Source organism: Clupea harengus, chromosome 11 (assembly GCF_900700415.2).
Source record: "Clupea harengus chromosome 11, Ch_v2.0.2, whole genome shotgun sequence".
In the NCBI taxonomy this organism is placed as follows: Eukaryota; Metazoa; Chordata; class Actinopteri; order Clupeiformes; family Clupeidae; genus Clupea; species Clupea harengus.
The window spans coordinates 5,923,560-5,942,167 of record NC_045162.1 but is presented as its reverse complement, the minus strand read 5'-3'; the positions used below and the strand labels follow the sequence as shown (position 1 = coordinate 5,942,167).

The 18,608-nt window shown below is 44.6% G+C and overlaps 2 protein-coding genes across 2 annotated transcripts in view; one reads left to right on the top strand and one right to left on the bottom strand.

Moving 5' to 3' along the window:
- Positions 1 to 12,816, bottom strand: part of pear1 (platelet endothelial aggregation receptor 1) — a 36,019-nt gene extending 23,203 nt beyond the window's left edge. The window contains exon 1 of the mRNA XM_031575673.2: positions 12,440 to 12,816. The gene's annotated coding sequence lies outside the window, so the exon portion shown is untranslated. The remainder of the gene's footprint in view (positions 1 to 12,439) is intronic.
- Positions 12,817 to 14,331: 1,515 nt separating this feature from the next.
- On the top strand, positions 14,332 to 17,919 carry gpatch4 (G patch domain containing 4). The gene is made up of 7 exons (XM_012818179.3): positions 14,332 to 14,578; positions 14,671 to 14,744; positions 14,950 to 15,042; positions 15,201 to 15,317; positions 15,640 to 15,758; positions 15,871 to 15,921; positions 16,226 to 17,919. The coding sequence occupies exons 1-7, from the start codon at positions 14,500 to 14,502 to the stop codon at positions 17,184 to 17,186; spliced, it is 1,494 nt and encodes a 497-aa protein (XP_012673633.2). The 5' UTR covers positions 14,332 to 14,499; the 3' UTR covers positions 17,187 to 17,919.
- The last annotated feature ends 689 nt before the right edge of the window (positions 17,920 to 18,608 follow it).

Genomic DNA, 18,608 nt, shown 5'->3' with positions numbered 1-18,608 from the left:
ACGACTCTGAGCAGCGGAGTGCTAATAAAGCCCTAAGCCCGGTTCCTGTAAAGCAGCGAACAGCTCGTAATCCTCCTCCTCCTCCTCCTCCTCCTCCTCCTCCTCTGGGGGCTTGGGGTTCCTCTGCCTCGGGCCCAAACTGCACATTCAGCTCCTCCACCACAACCAGCCAGCCAGCCAGGCTCTGCCGACTCACTGCCACACACACCACACGGCGGTCTGGGGCTGGGGGGGGACCGAAGGGAGGGGGAGTATGGTTGGGGTGTGTGTGGGGGGGGGGGTATGGTTGGGGTGTGTGTGTGGGGGGAGGACGGGTGGTGGTTTGCGTGTGTGTTTGGGGGGGGGGGGTTACCCGAGTTTGAGATCAACAAGCCTGGGTTTCATGATTTAGAGGGACACACCACACCCTATATTTCCAAATATGGTTTGATATTTAAGAAAAAAAAAGAAAAAAAAACACTGCAGTCTTGGTTTCTGACACATGGAGAAGATGACATGGTGAACACGACATGGTCTGCAAAAGAGAAATGTTGCCTTGTGCCATGTTTGTTGTTATTTATGTGTGTACTGTTGTTTACTTCTCTTATAACAAATTGGGATATTGTGGAACACAAAACCAACAAGTCACGTTTTTGACAGTGTGTGTGTGTGTGTGTGTGTGTGTGTGTGTGTGTGTGTGTGTGTGTGTGTGTGTGTGTATGTATGTATGTATGTATGTGTGTGTGTGTGTGAGCCGCAGGCCGTATATTGAGGATGGTCCTAAACGCCTCCACCAGTCCCCTGATCCCTGACTGTAAGAGGACAGCTGTGGAGACCTGACCTGACAGGTTGTGTGTTCGTGATGCGTCCCCTGTGACCTGCGTGACCAAAGGATGATGAAGGGCCGAGGGGTAGGGGCCGGACAGGGAGTTCTTTCCCTCGCTCTCTCTCTTTTTCAGTCCCCCCCCTTCTGTTTTTCCTCTCTGGGAGCGCGTCGCACTGCTGAGTGAGCAGCGAGGCTGCGCTTCTTCCATCAACTGCTGGATTTATGGGAGGACTTCGCCTCGCGAGCCCCAAACACTCCCCTGCATCAGGCGAGACACCTTTCCCCCTGTGATTTATATGGACACACACACACACACACACACACACACACACACACACACACACACACACACACACACACACACACACACACATACACACACACCTTTCCGCCTGTGATTAATATGGGGACATTTTCTGCCTGTGTGAGCTTTCGCTTCTGCAGCGAAGAAAAACAGGTAGAAAAAAAATGCTACACAATTTAAAGGTGCAGTCGGGATTTATTAGGGGCCTTTGTGTTCCTTGAAATGCTCAAGGGTCTTTTACATATAAAGAATAAATGCTCAAGGGTCTTTTACAGCTAAAAGGGGTCATTAGAGCTTTAAGATGCTATGAAGCTCATTGCCAAAAATGGTTCATCATGAAGAAGTGGGTTTTAACAGCCTAGGTGACATTCCAGAGAAGTGCATTTTTTATGTTATTAAATAACCAATGATTAAAATGCAAAACCAAAGATAACCAAAATATATAAGGTCATATGTTTGTCTGGTCAATTAAAGCCATGTGTTAAAATGTTTATCTCAACAGATGATCCCTGTATAATGACTGGCCTGAGTTTGATTGCCTGGTTTGATGTGGTTCTAAACTGACAGGCTTGACTTGACTCTATGACAAAACTGGGCAGCAGCTTCATGTGACTTGACCAGCTGAAGCGGCCAAACCATCCTGGAGTCGGGGGTTTGGTACGGAGCTCTCACGGGTCATTAATTGGGGGTTGCAGCGATGGAAAAACCAATAAAAGCAATTTTATGTCATTCGCCACTTGGCTGCTTGTCACAAACACGCACATATACACACGCACACACACACACGCACACACACACAGACACACACCACGGCCCTGAACTGTCTGCAGTTTAAACTAAATAACAGGATATGTGTCCCCCCTTCCTCTCTACTCCACCAGCCACTGCTGCTTCTCTGCCTCTCACTCTCAGGAACACGTAGCCACACATTCCCTCTCTCCCTCCCTCTATCTCTCCCTCACCCTCCCTCTCTCCATCCCTCTATCTCTCCCCCCTTTATCTCTCCCTCCCTCTATCTGTCCCTCACACCCTCTCTCTCTCTCACCCTCTCTCTCTCCCTCCCTCTATCTCTCCCTCCCTCTATCTCTCCCTCACCCTCCCTCTCTCCCTCCCTCTATCTCTCCCCCCTCTATCTCTCCCTCCCTCTATCTCTCCCTCACCCTCTCTCTCCCTCCCTCTATCTGTCCCTCACCCTCTCTCTCTCCCTCCCTCTATCTCTCCCTCCCTCTATCTCTCCCTCACCCTCCCTCTCTCCCTCCCTCTATCTCTCCCCCCTCTATCTCTCCCTCCCTCTATCTCTCCCTCACCCTCTCTCTCCCTCCCTCTATCTGTCCCTCACCCTCTCTCTCTCTCTCACCCTCTCTCTCTCCCTCCCTCTATCTCTCCCTCCCTCTATCTGTCCCACACACTCCCTCTCTCCCTCCCTCGCTCTCTCCCTCACCCTCCTTCTCTCCCTCCCTCTATCTCTCCCTCCCTCTATCTGTCCCACACACTCCCTCTCTCCCTCCCTCTCTCTCTCCCTCTATCTCTCCCTCACCCTCCTTCTCTCTCTCCCTCCCTCTATCTCTCCCTCACCCTCCTTCTCTCCCTCCCTCTATCTCTTCCCACCCACTCCCTCTCTCTCTCCCTCCCTCTATCTCTCCCACCCTCTCTCTCTCCCTCCCTCTATCTCTCCCTCACCCTCCTCTTCACTCAGTGCTTGGAGCCTAGGTCGCCCCTCAGCTGCTGCAGTAACAGGCAGCACATCAAAGCACATGAGCAGCACTTCGCGATCTGGAATCTGATTTTTATACGCAAACCACACCTTTCCTCCACGCTCTCTTCCTCCCTCCCCAGGCTGCCCGGCCGCGTCCCTGACGCTCGCTGCGTGGGGAGTGTTTGTGTTGGACGGCCGCTCTCTGATGTGATGGGCGTATGTATGGGCCAGACGCCTGGAGCGCGCGGGGCTTACGTCACATCTGTGGACAGACTGAGCCTCCAGACTGTACAAAGAAAGGCTGCACACGTCCAAATATGATATGGGGTGCATGGAGGGACAGTTGTGTGTGTGTGTGTGTGTGTGTGTGTGTGTGTGTGTGTGTGTGTGTGTGTGTTTTTTGTGTGTATATGCGTGTAAGTGAGTTTGTGTGTGTGTGTGTGTGTGTGTGTGTGTGTGTGTGTGTGTGTGTGTGAGAGAGAGAGAGAGAGAGAGAGAGTGTTTGTTTTGAAAGAAAATAACTGCAAGAATATCGCCAAGGCAGAGAGAGACTTTAATTTCCTTGCCATCTTTGGTCATTTTAGACAGGTGAAACAGATGTGCTTCCTATCAGAGCCACGTTCATAAAAGTGTGCACAGAGATTCATTGCACCCCTGTGGAGCTCCGTGTCCGGTTTGCTCAGGCCTCTTGGACTTGTGTTGTGACAGGCCTCCAGAGGGAGAGAGAGAGAGACAGAGAGAGAGAGAGAGAGAGAGAGAGAGAGAGGGACAGAGAGAGAGAGAGAGACAGAGAGAGGGACAGAGAGAGAGAGAGACACACAGAGAGAGAGAGAGAGGCAGATAGAGATAGAGAGAGAGGCAGAGAGAGGGACAGAGAGAGAGAGCGAGAGAGAGAGAGAGAGACAGAGAGAGGGACAGAGAGAGAGATGGACACACAGAGAGAGAGAGAGAGAGAGAGAGAGGGACAGAGAGAGAGAGAGAGAGAGAGAGAGAAGGCGAGAGAGTTCATGTGTGTGGCTCAGCGCTGGTGACTGCTTGTTTTTACTCTGCACTTGAAACCATGACCACAGACAGAATGACTGCGGCTGTCTGTGGCTGTGGAAGTGCGAGGGCCCCCCACAAACACAAACACACGTTTTTGAGTCAACATAATGGCACCCACCCACACACACACCCAAGCACCAGGAGCGTAGACTGGAGAGTAGACACGTACCCACACCAAAATAGACAAGCCAGACACACACACACACATACACACATGTACACACACACACATTAACACGCACACACAACCACACACACACCTCTGCTTTCATAAGCCCATTCGACATATGGCAAGCTCACTGTGCATGGCGCGTGCACAGAGGGCTGGTCTATGTGAGGTTTGGGCCTCTAAGGAGGACATGACCAAACTCAGCCATAATTATATGTGCTGTAATTTATGTGGACGCAAACAAGCAGAGGCACATGGGACATACGCACCACCCCCCCCCCCCCCCCCCCCCCCCCAAAAAAAAAAAAACATTCACCAGAAAAATACAGGCTTTCTGCCTGTTTACAGTGAGGGCTGGAGAAGGTTTACGCCCGAAGGAGAGGGCAGAGTATAGAGCTGGACTCCAAAGCAAGATGAAGTGAAGTGAAGATGCTGTGTCCACGGAAGCGCTGTCACACCAACGCCTTGCTTGACATTAGAAGCGGTGTCACACCAACGCCTTGTGTGACATTAGAAGCGGTGTCACACCAACGCCTTGCGAGACATTAGAAGCGGTGTCACACCAACGCCTTGTGTGACATTAGAAGCGGTGTCACACCAACGCCTTGTGTGACATTAGAAGCGGTGTCACACCAACGCCTTGTGTGACATTAGAAGCGGTGTCACACCAACGCCTTGTGTGACATTAGAAGCGGTGTCACACCAACGCCTTGTGTGACATTAGAAGCGGTGTCACACCAACGCCTTGTGTGACATTAGAAGCGGTGTCACACCAACGCCTTGTGTGACATTAGAAGCGGTGTCACACCAACGCCTTGTGTGACATTAGAAGCGGTGTCACACCAACGCCTTGTGTGACATTAGAGGAGCTTCCGTGAGGCACAGAGAGGCCACACAACTGTGACCTGTGAAAGACTTCAACATCAAGGCCATCGACTTGGGTCTGATACATGAAATTCAGTTCTGATTGTTGGGCATAGACTAACATGGCAAAAGATCATCTTTTTTTTTATCTTTCATGTCAATTGTATTTAATTGCAGAGGTGTTTGCTAAACTAGTCTTTTAGTGTATATGCAACAGAACTCTTTTACTTTTTACATCTTAGCCCAACATTGTAATTCCAAGACGATTTAGTCAATATTATGTGAATGTAATTCTGTAAATGTACTCCGTAATGGTTCAACGGATAAATGGAAACGCCAGGAGAGAGTGGTTTGGCCCATACACCCTGCACGTGTATCTAGGAAATCAAATGAAAGGCTTATTCAGTTATACGACTGTAGTAAGTTCTTAAATTTCTTGAACCGCATAATATTGTCATCTAGACACTCATTGGAAATTCCACTGGAATACCAATGGCAACACTCACTAAGCTACTGGCATGAATCATCAGATGCTTATCAGAACGGACACACTTCCACCTCACCTCTTCCTGCACGCCAAGTCCACCAGGAAGCTGCTGAAGGAGGAAGAGGAGGAGGAGGAGGAGGAGGAGAAGAAGCCCAGGGGGTTCTCTTATCACACTAATAAAGTCCCGAGTCCCTGAGTCACTCTGTCGAGGCACGCGTATGTCACCACGGAGCTTTTGTCTTATCATTTATGACTCATTTCACATTGACATAAGACATCCCCAAACAAAGGGGACAGCAACGCGCGCCTCTGTGGAAAGAATATGAATCAGAAGCTTCATATTTCTCCAAATATGGTAGCCAGACTAAAGTGAGAGGCTGTAAATGTAGTGTCTGGTTTAAGGGACCTTATATTTAAAAAAAAAATGGAACAATTTGTGGAGACCTTAACCACCTGGAAAGTCAAAACAGACCAGATGTGAGGCCTTTTTTGGCTTTTTTTTGTCCGTGAAGTGCTGCTCGTTAACTTGAAAAAGTACTATGTCCACGGGTGCTGTACGTCTCCTTTAACATAGACCTGGACATTCCGACCATAGATCTACAGACCCACGAAGCAAGCAACATCCTCTGCCTCATACTTATTGAGCGCTATTGGGTTCTTTTCTTGGCTTCTCTGTTGGGTCAGGCCAGAGATGTAAAAAAAAAACACCTCCGAAGGCTGGAGAGGCAGAACTAGCCGCTGCCAAGTATGAGCGATTGGAGACTTGATTCGCTCTCAGAGCTCCACCAAAATACACAAGAGCAGAATGAGGTCATGGAAGTTCTTCTAGAGATGCATTGAATTAGAACTAAATCTCTCTCTCTCGATACCAAAACGTATTCTGCAGTGTACATCCATCCACGGAGTGCAATGCTGAGTCGACACTTTATATTACATTGTCCTATGCGCTCAAATACGGTGTAAATTCTATGGTAGGTTCACATGAGTAGATGCCTCTGCAAAATAGCAAAATAGCAAAACAGAAAGTGTGTTGACAAACCAAAAGAGGTGGACACATGTTTCAGTCAAGCAATTAATGCATTTAAAACATGGGCCCAATGTGGAAAATATATAACGCAACAGAACATTTCCGCCTCTCTCTGCACTCCTAAGTAAACTCTGAAACGTCGGCACAGAAAACTAGCTGAACATTAAGGGGTGGGGGGAGGGGAGGCTACACAAAAGTGTTTGTGTGTGTTGGGTGTGTGTGTGTGTGTGTGTGTGTGTGTGTGTGTGTGTGTGTGTGTGTGTGAGTGTGTGAGCTGAATGTCCTTCTCATTCCAGGTCCGAAAGCTTTGCAAATTTCTTTTGTGGGGACCACTCAGGGGGCAGGGTGCGGAATCAGAACACACGGTTCGTTCCCAGTCCCAACAGGACCCGAAGGAGCCCCGAGGCGTGCCTGCCTGTAAACCCCAGCACTGTGGTATGGAGCTCAGGCTCCTCTGCACGCTGATGGGCAGATCATTGGCCTTGCATGTCAAGTGATGGGACATTTTGCGATATACATGTTGGCATGCCACTGGTTTAATATTGCTTTGTCTGACCTCTGAAAACTCTATAGAAACAGAGAGTACGGGGGGTAAAAATAAAAATCCAGTGGAAACATCTGGTTTGAATGAAAAACACTTCTTGGCTGGTAAGTTTATTAGAAGCCCTTAATACTGCCTGAAACTCATTTAAGCTGTTTGTCATGCTTGAATGTGTTTTTATTTGTTTGTTTTTTTCTGTTATTGCTTTTTTATTGTACCGTGTCTATGCCGTGCTTCCTGTTTGGGATACTGCTAAGGTATCTCCCATGGGAACCTACCTTAGAAGCTGCTCAATTTTACCACAGAATAACTAAACCCAACAGAATAGCTAAACCCCACAGAATAGCCAAACCCCACTCAATAGCCAAACCCCACAGAATAGCCAAACCCCACAGAATAGCCAAACCCCATAGAATAGCCAAACCCAACAGAATAGCCAAACCCAACAGAATAGCCAAACCCCACAGAATAGCCAAACCCCACTCAATAGCCAAACCCAACAGAATAGCCAAACCCAACAGAATAGCCAAACCCCACAGAATAGCCAAACCCAACAGAATAGCCAAACCCCATAGAATAGCCAAACCCAACAGAATAGCCAAACCCCATAGAATAGCCAAACCCCACAGAATAGCCAAACCCAACAGAATAGCCAAACCCCATAGAATAGCCAAACCCAGCTCAATAGCCTAACCCCATAGAATAGCCAAACCCCACAGAGAAGTGTAATAACACAAATGCTCTATTGCACCAAGGAGCAGTGCGGGCGCATATGAAAACTGATACTGAGCTCTTAAAGCATTTCTGCGCATACAATTACTTCACATATCTTCAAGATTGAAGGGTTAATTTCTTTCTTTGTTTTTGACATGCACCCGATTTGATTAGGATGTGTCATCCCTGCTAAGCCTTAAATGTGCGTTTATCACTGGATGGTTTTTGAGGGGAACGAGGGTGAGCACTTCTAGGGCCACGGGGAGTGTCTCTCGTACCATACAGTATCAGTCCCCTCTCCCACTTTATAGAAACTCCAGCCCTGGCCAGTAAATTCTTCCCCCGTTAAACCCTGCTGATTTACAGGCCTGACTTCCTACGGTGTGCTGCTTTTCTGGAGGGTGAGTAGGAAATCTGTTGCTGATTAATGCGATCGTTTTATCACGTTTTTTTTTTTTTTTTTACATGGGCAAAAATATGACCAGATGTGGCGTAATCAACACATCTGGGAAGAAGAAGACATTGCTCCCCCTACCTTGGAAAATTGCTTTAAATTTTTTTTTTTTTAAAACACTTGGTGCACTTTGTCTAACCTGAAGGTGACTTCTCGGAAGGGTTCCAAACGTTTGTCCCTGTTGACTCCAAGAGGGCTCAAAACTCTAGCCTGCTCTTCATGCGTTAAGCAAGAGAATAGCAGGTAAAAGCGTGCACCTCAACTGCAGTTGTATAACCGACCACGCCAGGGTCACAAGTTCAACTTTCAGAGAACAGAGGTACCGCGACAATGTGTTCTCATTGTCCACGGTGTGTAGCTATGGTTACAAGAGTTTCCATAGCATAACCATGACGGCATGAGACTGAATGTACGTCTTTTAGCTCCAACCGGTCGTGATGTGACTTCTCTGCCTTAGACTTCACTCAGGTGTCAGTGATTCAGAGAAAAATTACTTTAAAGGCTGTTCCTGTGTGAGTGTGTGAGCAGAGCGGCTTTTCTAGGTTTCCTAGATCCACCAGACTGTACCTCACAGACAAAAATAACAGGAAGGCAGTAGAGCGGGGCAACAGTGCTACCAGCCAGATGCTACGGCACAAAGGATGTCCTGGACAAAACACAGAAGCAGGGAGGGAGGAAAAAGAATGGCCAGGAACCTGTCCTGTTTGGAGGGGCTCACCCCCAACCATAGAGGACAAGTCAGTAGAAGAATGGCCATTTCCCCCAATTAGTCTAAAATAAATAGATAATAACAATTGCTCAGTGTATGCCCAGCGTAAGAATACTACATATATGCTATATAAACATAAATGTTTATAATGACATTATAAACATATTGCCAATGTACAGCTAACCCTATCCAGGCCTTTTCCTAATGTCCTTTTCCTTAGTCTGAAATAAATATATAATAACAATTGCTCAGTGTATGCCCAGCGTAAGAATACTACATATATGCTATATAAACATAAATGTTTAAAATGACACTATCAACATATTACCAATGTACAGCTAACCCTAACCCTAACCCTTTTCCTAATGACCACAATAAATCTGAAATGACCCAATCACCAACAAAACAAAAAAACAATTGCAAAAACAATTGCACTCATTTCTCTTTCTCTTTCTCCTCTCTGTCACCGGCATGCTGCACCAGGGACCACTGGGCCACACAATGGGGAACCAATAGGAAACATCTTGACAGAAAACCCAGGTCTACATCCCATTGTCCTTTTCCTCTGACCAGTAAACAGAAGCAAGGTGAAAATCCATGAACACAACACGCACATATAAACACACACACACACACACACACACACACACACACACACACACACACACACACACACACACATTCACATTTTTATATATAGTCAAATATTCCAACTGCTATTTTACCGGAATTGTGTGTATTTACTCGTTTTCCATCTCAATCTTGCCTATTGTTTTGGAAAGAGACGATGAGACTTTTCCACTCTTTGTTTCCCCTCACACACTGGCTGACTCTCACTTTTTGATTTCCTGCTCTGGAAAATGGAAATATCTGAGACCTAGGGAGGATAGTATTAAAAAAAAATCTCCATGATTTAGCATTGAAGTGTCAAGGTGCAACCATGCTAAGGGAGAGTATCATGTGGTTTTGATGTTGAAAATGACTTCATCACCCATCACCAAAGCAACAAAAAGCAGACCTCTGCCAACCCGGCTTTGGTCAATCCGTTAAGAAAACAAGAAGAGCGAAAACTATAATCTTGTGCTGACTGTTATTCCCTTAGATATAAAAACAAAAATGAGATACAGTGTTTTGTACCACACGAAATATAAGGTTTCTCAGGGTTCCAGTAAAGAGAGTGGAGACACAGCCTGGACTTGGCGGCACCCATGCGCACACATTTTAATTGCAGATGTCTCCAGTGCACCCCGCAAAAGCCCGTCCAATGAGAAAACACAAGCAAATGGCAGGAAAGACCCTCACCACAGTACAAGTACCATGCGGTCGCTCCATCCCCCTGTCCCACCATTCCCCTCGCCACACTGTCTTTGTGAACGTTTACTTGAGCACGGGTCCTGCCAGAACCTGCCGGGCCAGCCTGTGTGCCGCAGCGAGAGGGAGAGAGAGAGAGAGAGGGGGACGGAGGGAGAGATAGAGGGAGAAAGAGGATGGGGGGGGGGAGAGAAGAAAATCAAAACCCCTAAAGTCCACGGCCTAACTCTCTCTCCTAACTCCAGAGAGAGAGAGAGTCGTAGAGAGAGAGAGAGTAGAAAAATGAGAGTGACAGAGAGGGGAGAAAGAGAGAGGGAGGGGGGCAGAGAGAGAAGAAAAAGAAGGAAGAAAGTGGAGCAAAACAAAACCCCCAAACTCCACGGCCTGACTCCAGCCGGATCTGTTCTAAATGATGTGCACGGCTGCCACACACATGTGTTTCAAAGGCTTACATAAGCACGTGGCAGGAATATTAAATACTGCCCCTCGTCTGTTAAGTACACCACAGAATAACGTTTTCAGTCTGTTTTCTCCTCAGAGTGGCCCATAGGGGGGGGGGGGGGGGGGGGGAACAGATTTTACGTTCTGTTTGCTTAAGATACAATCAATGGCACTTTAATATCCATGAGTTATTTCCCCTGCCTCAGAGGATACTTCCCTGTCCATTTCTTGATGGAAAGAAGATTTTATTAGCCCCTATGAGAATACACTGAATATATACAGAGAACAACAAAGCACTTGTATCCATACATTTTAAAACTTTTTCTAACACTGACATTATGTATTTTAAAACTGATTTTTTTTGTTCTTCTTTTTATGAAAGCTCCGGATCTTAGATAGTGGTCCAATGCATCTCAGAGGCAAAAGAGAAGTCATCGCAGGATAACGCATGTGACCTTTTTTCTGGAGGGCACAACAGTAAGATGCTTTTGGGTGGAAACTGCTCACTATGTGAAGCACTTACATTATGTTATCGCCTCCTTCCAAGACCACCGCTGTTTTAACGTGCTGTCAAAGAGGGGATCTAATTCCTCAGACATATTCATTCACAAGCTTACCCTACTGACATACATAATTGGGTGTGTTGACAGCGCCAAAATGATTTCATAGTTCAAAGAACTGTAAAGTGTTCGCAGCATAGCAGCACCATTCTTGGCTTGGCTTAGAGAGGCACACTTGTTACAACTTTTTAAGAAGTCCATTATCAGTTTACCTTATGGGATTTTTATCGCACAGGTTCACACATAAACCCACTCCTGCTGTGCAGCAAATACCTCATTATTGAAGGAAAGTCTGGAGGAAAGACACTAAACCTGCAGTGGAGGAAATACATTTCAGCTCTATTTGAACACAGGAGAGTTCTTGTTGAGAAACTGATCTCGCTTCAAGACAATGAAACATTTTTTAAGACAATGGAATTTGAATATGAAGTAGAGCTACATATATTTCCCTGTCTAATATAGCCTACACCAAAGGCAGTGATGTTTGCACAAGACAATATTTTGAAGTTTGTTAGAAGATTATCCCAGACAGCAAACTGTAACTGCACTGTGACAAACTGGTTCTGTTCCAGTGAGTTTGGGGCTGACTTTCACAGACAGGATACATCAAATTGACTCACACAGAGAACTATCTCATGGCTACCTCCTTGTCACTTTACTGCCACAGGTACGCCTGATCTATCAAACACGTTGGTCTCCCTAAAGGCCTGAAGGTCAGTTAACTGTACATAAAAAAACAGCTTTCCAAAACATTGAGTAGAACTGGAGCACAACAACAGACCAACGTCCACCCATGTCCTGTCATCCTAAACTGGATGACTTCCAAGAGATCAGACTTAACAGACTTAACAGACTCAAACTGATACGGTTGATCAGAATGACTATGGCACATCCAGACAGACATACGCTGCTGAATGTAGTATTTCTTAAGCAGCCTAATACTGAATGCTTGGGGAATTTTATGCCAAAAATGAAACATTACAGATTAATCATCTCATGGTGCATTATGCCAAAGTAGCTCATAGTAGGGAAATATGACAATCTATTGCTGAGGATTTGCACATCTGTTTAAGGTTAAGAAATACCAGCAATTTACAAATCATCTAGATACTGAGAAACATCAATATGGACAATGTCTCGAAAATAGTGCAAAATTAAAGTGCTTTCATGGTTAGGATGTTAAGCCACCGTGATGCTTCAAGACAATACTTAAAGACTGAAGAAGAAGACGAAGAAGAAGATGTAAGTGATGAATGCACCGGGTGAACAACATAAATAGTTGTAGAAGTGATACTCATAAAAAGTAGCCTTACCTTTACAAAGAGCATTTGCTTACAGCTTACTCTCCGTAGCGTTTCGTTTCCGTCACTTCGATGGAATTTATAGAACGACTTGTCTTAATAGAGACACTTTGTTGCGTTGTAGCAATTAATAGAGACAATCCAAAGCAATTCCGAATGCCATCATCGATAGATGGATATACAAGCGCTCAGAGAAGACTTTCACAAATAAGTTTGCGAAGTAACGATTTAGTTTGGCAGTTGTCTCCCGGCGCCAAGGGGGAGTGAAATAGTGGCAGGAAAGATGTTTGGGGAGAACGCCTCCTCCACTTTTCCAAAATAAGTTTCTCCTAGGTTTTCACCTCCTTTAGAGTCCTTCGGTTATTTACTAAATCCGAATTAACTCACTTTTGTATATGATGAGTGGCCACAGACAATCTCCACGTTGCTTGTTGTATAACCTAAATATTGAGTAAATAAAATAAAAGGCAAAGATTAAAGCCTGCATTTAGGCTTTTGCCTTCTTTGCTTTCAATGGGTCAGCTGAATTAGAATGGCATTCTGTAAAGGACATTTTTCGTTTGTTACTTGTGGTCACCTTATGTGTTGTGAATATGAAGAATGGTTATTTTTGCGCATTAAAGTAACCCTATTAGACTATTCAGTGTATAAGATTAAATAATACAATTCTTAGTCAAGAACATTCTCTCTCAAGATAAACAACTCTGAAAGATCACTGCATGGGGAATAACAGGTTTTGAAAAAACAATGCAGATTTCATTCATATGATTTTTGTTGCCAACAAGTATGAAATTCTGTTGGCTATAGCATTACGGTAGAAAAAAATGGGCATGTTTAGTTTGACGATGTGACAGAGGTAGAATGGTTTCCGGATTAATAGGCAAGTACTGATAAGAGGCAACAGGAAACGTTTTTCCTGTCATGGACTGGCATAGATAGACATTCGGCTGTGTGTCTCCAGCTGTGAGTAGGCCTACAGCAACAGGAAAAAACGGAGACCTAAGGAAATATAGTTTGCAACCTAGCCTAATGAGATCCTCAATTAGTGCCGGCTATTTTTTCGCAAGTCTTGCCTAATAGGCCCAAACTGTCAGGCTATAGCTTGTATATAAGTATCCTATGAATTGTTTCTATTCTGTTATCATGAAGAATCACTAGTATTGGCGTAAATTATATATGAGCAGAAAGGGTTCCTACGAGCCATGGAATTGATACCCTATTAAAAACAAACGGAGAGCCTATCATTTTAAGTCTGACTTTCCCAATGTCTTTTATTGTTGCACCTTTTTAAAGAATAGGCTAAGTGTTGGATGACAAAAGTCTAAAACTGTAACAACTTGTTTTAGTGTAACAGTGTAGTTTGCCTCTGTTTTCTTCATGAAAGTCAGCTTCGGCCCTTTGCGTATTTGTTTGCCCTCAAAACAAAACTACTTCGCCAAAATGTTTGCATACTGAAAAAGCCCTCTTTGGGGTTTTGATAGAACGACATCTAGTGGCGAGTTTGCAGTTCTACAGTATTCTATACAGCTGGAAACACCTTTGTGTTTGCCTTGTGTGATTTTAAGATGTTGTTTTTCATAGAGATTATGGCATGATTTTGGTGTTAAACTGAACTTAAAATATATTAACATTAAGGCTCGGTCTCTATCTAAATAGCTGCTGTTCATCTGAAATGGCAGGCGTTCCTCTGTATGTTGGTGGATTCACTACAGTAACCTTCAGTTGCCTAATGGGTAAAAGCTTGCGAAAAACAGACCTTTTTTGCAGTAAGGCTACATTAGGCCTATATTGATAAAAATAAGTACATGACTATTCTTCTATCAACAACACTGTAAATAAAGATGCGCTATGAACGTGCCATACTTTGAATTTGGGGAGGGACTTGTCGCGATGACGACACATTGAAAATAGCATACACATCCGGTGTCATGTCTGCTCCGTAACAAACTCGTGCCTTGACTGAAGCGGCTTGGGTCACACATGGACCATGGATTAACATTAGAGTGACAGGTTCTGGATTTGAGTCTGTTATTTGACTATTTATTAATTGTTAAACCGAGGAGTTTTAAAGCATGGCAGAGGCAATATCGGAGAAAAGTCGTGTGCGCACGTTTGCAGAGCAGCAAATGCTTCGCCATGGTTGGCAACCAGGTAGCACCGGCTAGCATACCCTACAGCTAAAACACATGTTATCTCAACTGATCTCTTCCACAGGAGGTAACAATTTCTTATTTTCCTTGTAGGGAAAGGTTTGGGACGCCACGAAGATGGAATGTCTGAACCCATCAAAGTCAAAGTGAAATGCGGCAAAGGAGGGGTTTGTATTACCGCCTTGACATTTGAATGTTGTAAATGCTGTAAACTTCAGGATCGAAATCTGGAACGCTCACTAGATTAAACATTTTTAAAGAATAAGAATTTAGTTAGACCTTGTAACTCACGTGGTTTAAAACCATTTGGTAATCAAACCTCTGTCACTTCTAACCTTCTAACTTCTAAACTTCTAACCTCAATCTTTACAGGTTGGCCACAATCTAGGTGAACAGTTTACCTTCAAATGGTGGGACCATGTCTTCAATAAGGCTTCCTCAAATTTGTCTGTTGAATCTGGACAGGTATGGATTTTTATCCAGATTGCACCTTATACCTACCTCTGAACTTCAACTTATCACTTTGCATGTCCACTTTTTACTCTGTCGTGATTTTGAAATGGTTGTACTATCTTTCATTTGTAATTTTATTTGCTTTGTGTTTTATTTGGAATGTGGGTCAGGATGGGATTACAGTGAAGAAAGTGAACGATGATGAAGAGGAGAAGGGTATGATCTCCAACAAGCGGCCCCTCAAGGCGATGCTGTCCAAAGACATGGCGTACGGACGCTTCGTGAAGGTACAGCAACACTGGTGGTGGACTGGGCTTCTAAGGAGATGGTTGAAGACTGAGAAACACATCCACTTGATCGATTTACTTTTGGTGTGAAGTTTATGACTTGATATATCATTATCAACTTTGTTTCTTGTTGCTGCCAAGCAAGGTGCAGTTTAAACCACATCGTAGATAGGATTACTTAAGTGAACCACATCGTAGATAGGATTTTTAAAGTGAAACTTTGATAAGTGTGTATTTGTGTGCTGTTATGTACTGTCAGTGTACTGGTATTCACTCATTGGGCGCCTACAAACGTATTGATATTGTTCTTTTTTTCTTGTAGTCAGCTACTCTTTTGAGTGGAGAAGAGCAGCCTGAGCAGAGAGCATCAAGTTCAGATGACAGCAGTGACTCTGAGGATGATGATGATGACCGCAAACTTGACCTCTCCTCTGCCGCCCAGTAAGACATGGAGTCTGGGACAGCATCAGTGGGATTGCTCAGAGTGCTTGATATTTCACTTGGCAACAACCGTGCAGTCATTCTCACGTGATGTTTCTCTTTCGTTCCATAGCTTAACTGATGCTGAACTGCTGAAAGTATGTGGAGGAAGGACCGCTCACAAGTAAGGTTCAGCCACTGTGTGGTTGTATTCCTACTGACTAAACTGCTTTAAAGTTGTTGTTGTTATTCTACAAGTAAGGTCAGTTTGTTAATTGTTGACCTGAAAAAGAGTGAGGGGAGTTGCCATGGAGACACATCTTTCCAGAAGAGTGTTGGGCCATGTGAAAATAAAACCATTAGCGATGTAGGCCTACTCCATTTTGTCACAGATGCACAGTGTACTAGATTACTCTGAAATAAGAAGCAGGATGTTAGTTCTAAGGCCAGGCATGTGCTTTTGATCACATCTCCACCATTTTCCACAGGGGAGCCAGACACGGCCTAACCATGAACGCCAAACTGGCCAGACTGGAGCAGCAAGAGCAGGAGTTTATGGCTAAGTACGGCAAGAAGGCAACAGCAGTGGCCCCTTGCACCGAGCCTCCTACCCTCCCAGCTACCCAGAGCTCGAGCAATGAAGACGGCGCCCCTAAAAAGACCAAGCCCAAGAAGGAGAAGAAAAAGAGAAGCGAGGCGGAAGAAATCCAAGACAGTGTTGTCGTCCTAGAGATTCCTGACATCCCTGATGAAGGCAGAAAGCAGAAGAGGAAAAAAAAGAAGAGTTCCGCGGAGCAAACGGACACAGATGCAGGGGAAGCTCCTCTGGAAGACCAGCAGGCCGACGACGCCGAGTCAAAGAAGAAGAAGAAGAAGAAGAAGAAACGCTCACGTAACCAGGAAACGGAGGAAACAAACGGGGAGGACTTCAAAGACGACGTCACCATTGTGACAGCGGAAGAGCCTATAGCCGATCAGTCTGCAGCCACAGATGTTGACTTTCAAAAGACTTCAAAGAAAAAGCGCTCAAAGAAGAGCTTATCAGGGGTAGCAAATGGTGTAGCCTCTGTAGCAAGTGGACATCATACAGACACAATACATGGGTGTGAAGAAGACTGTGAGGTCACAGCAGAAGCAAAGGAAGAATGTCCTGTACATCAGCAGGAACTCGTAGATGTGGGCCCCAAAAAGACAAAGACAAAGAAGAAGAAGTTGTCCTCAAAGAGTAAAGAGGATATTCCCACACTCCACGAGGAACAGACGCAGAATGAGGAGCCCGCAGAGGAGGTGCCAGGTGTCACGGAAGGAGAGGAGAGGACGGCCGGAAAGAGCAAAGCCAAGAAAAGGAAAGCGTGTAAAGAGAATGAAAATGGGTTAACTGATGGCGACTCCACTACGACGAAAAAAAGAAAAAAGGGGAAGAGGAAAGATGGCCCAACTTGCGAGTGACTGCTGATCTCTAATCAATAGCTTTGATTAACAGCTGATCTCTGATCAATAGCTCTGATTAATAGCTCTTACTCTTGCCACTGTGCTTTTACAGATGGATTTGGGTTGACTGTGTGCCAATCAATGGCTTCCATCAAGGCCTTTTATGGTGGAGAGGGGAAGGTGTCAGTCATGGACTATTTAATGGACTATCTCTCATATTTTGTACAGATGACTGGACTGTTCTCACTGTAGTGTTGCTAGGTATGATTTGGTGAATGATTACTTGAAAAATATCTTACAATAATTCAACTTTAATCCCCTTGTCAGGCAGACTGTCAGTATATGTCCTACTTAGGTCCCAGGTATTAAGATGTTATAAACTACTTACTCCTGTAAACTAAGTGTAACACATGGAGTTAGTGGTCTGATAAAGGCCTCCACACCACATTCGTGTCTTTGAGAAACTGCCTTACTCCTATGGATGAATTTCTAAGAAAATTATGAATTTGAGTCCTTATTGTCAGGCTAACTTAGGAAAGCAAACTGTTTTTCTCTGGTCCAGGGAAAGTTATTCATAGGAAGTAGTCCACTTCCTGATAGTCCTAATTGAGTATACTTGTAAAATGAATCCTAGTGCAGAATATAAATGGTGCCTTTTCAGAGGCTACTTGACATTTGTTGAAGGAGATATTGTTGAACATGATGGCTTATCTGAGCTGTGGCCTTAAGTAAAATCATAATGTCTACTCTTCATACTGTGTGACTGTTTTAATATGTTAGATAGGGTTTGGAAGTTTTGCTAAAGAGCTGCAATCCAACAGTGTAATGGGAACTTTAAAGCACAATGAGGTACCATCTTGCTCTTGCAATGGATTGATTTTTATTTTGATCTGTCGAACTTGCATCTGTATTACAAAGTGGGTGTGGTACTCAGCTTACATATTAAAGGTTGATAATAGAATTACACACAAAGAAAATTCACTGCACATTATCTTTGTAAGTGTTTAAAATCCTAAGCAACAGCAACATCTCAGTCAGTGTTTTCAGTCAGGCCATATGGCCGCCTCCATCTCACAGATCCATCTGTTTTTTTTTACCACACGGCATGTCCTTCCAGGCCTTGAAGTGGTCAGTGCTGGGCATTGCTACCACACAATCATTATACCCCGTACTAATCCAGTATCTGAAAGAATAAAGAATCGATTAAAATACATTGTAAAAGTTATAGACAGGTCTGTGGGGTCTCATTTATTGTTGCTATTTCAAAGTCTGAGTAAGCAACACGCACTTCTGGCCTGTATCGACCTGCCTTATGACTTACAGCGCTCTCACTGCCTTATGACGTACCCTCTAGTGTGTTCACTGTATCTCTGCCTTATGACTTACAGCGCACCGTATCTCTCTAATGTATGACTTACCCTCTATTGAGTTCACTGTATC

Coding starts and splice junctions, on each gene's coding strand:
- gpatch4 (XM_012818179.3), top strand. CDS start 14,500: ATGGCAGAGGCAATATCGGAGAAAAGTCGTGTGCGCACGTTTGCAGAG. Junction 15,318..15,639: donor CGTACGGACGCTTCGTGAAG/GTACAGCAACAC, acceptor TTTTTCTTGTAG/TCAGCTACTCTTTTGAGTGG. Junction 15,759..15,870: donor GACCTCTCCTCTGCCGCCCA/GTAAGACATGGA, acceptor TTCGTTCCATAG/CTTAACTGATGCTGAACTGC.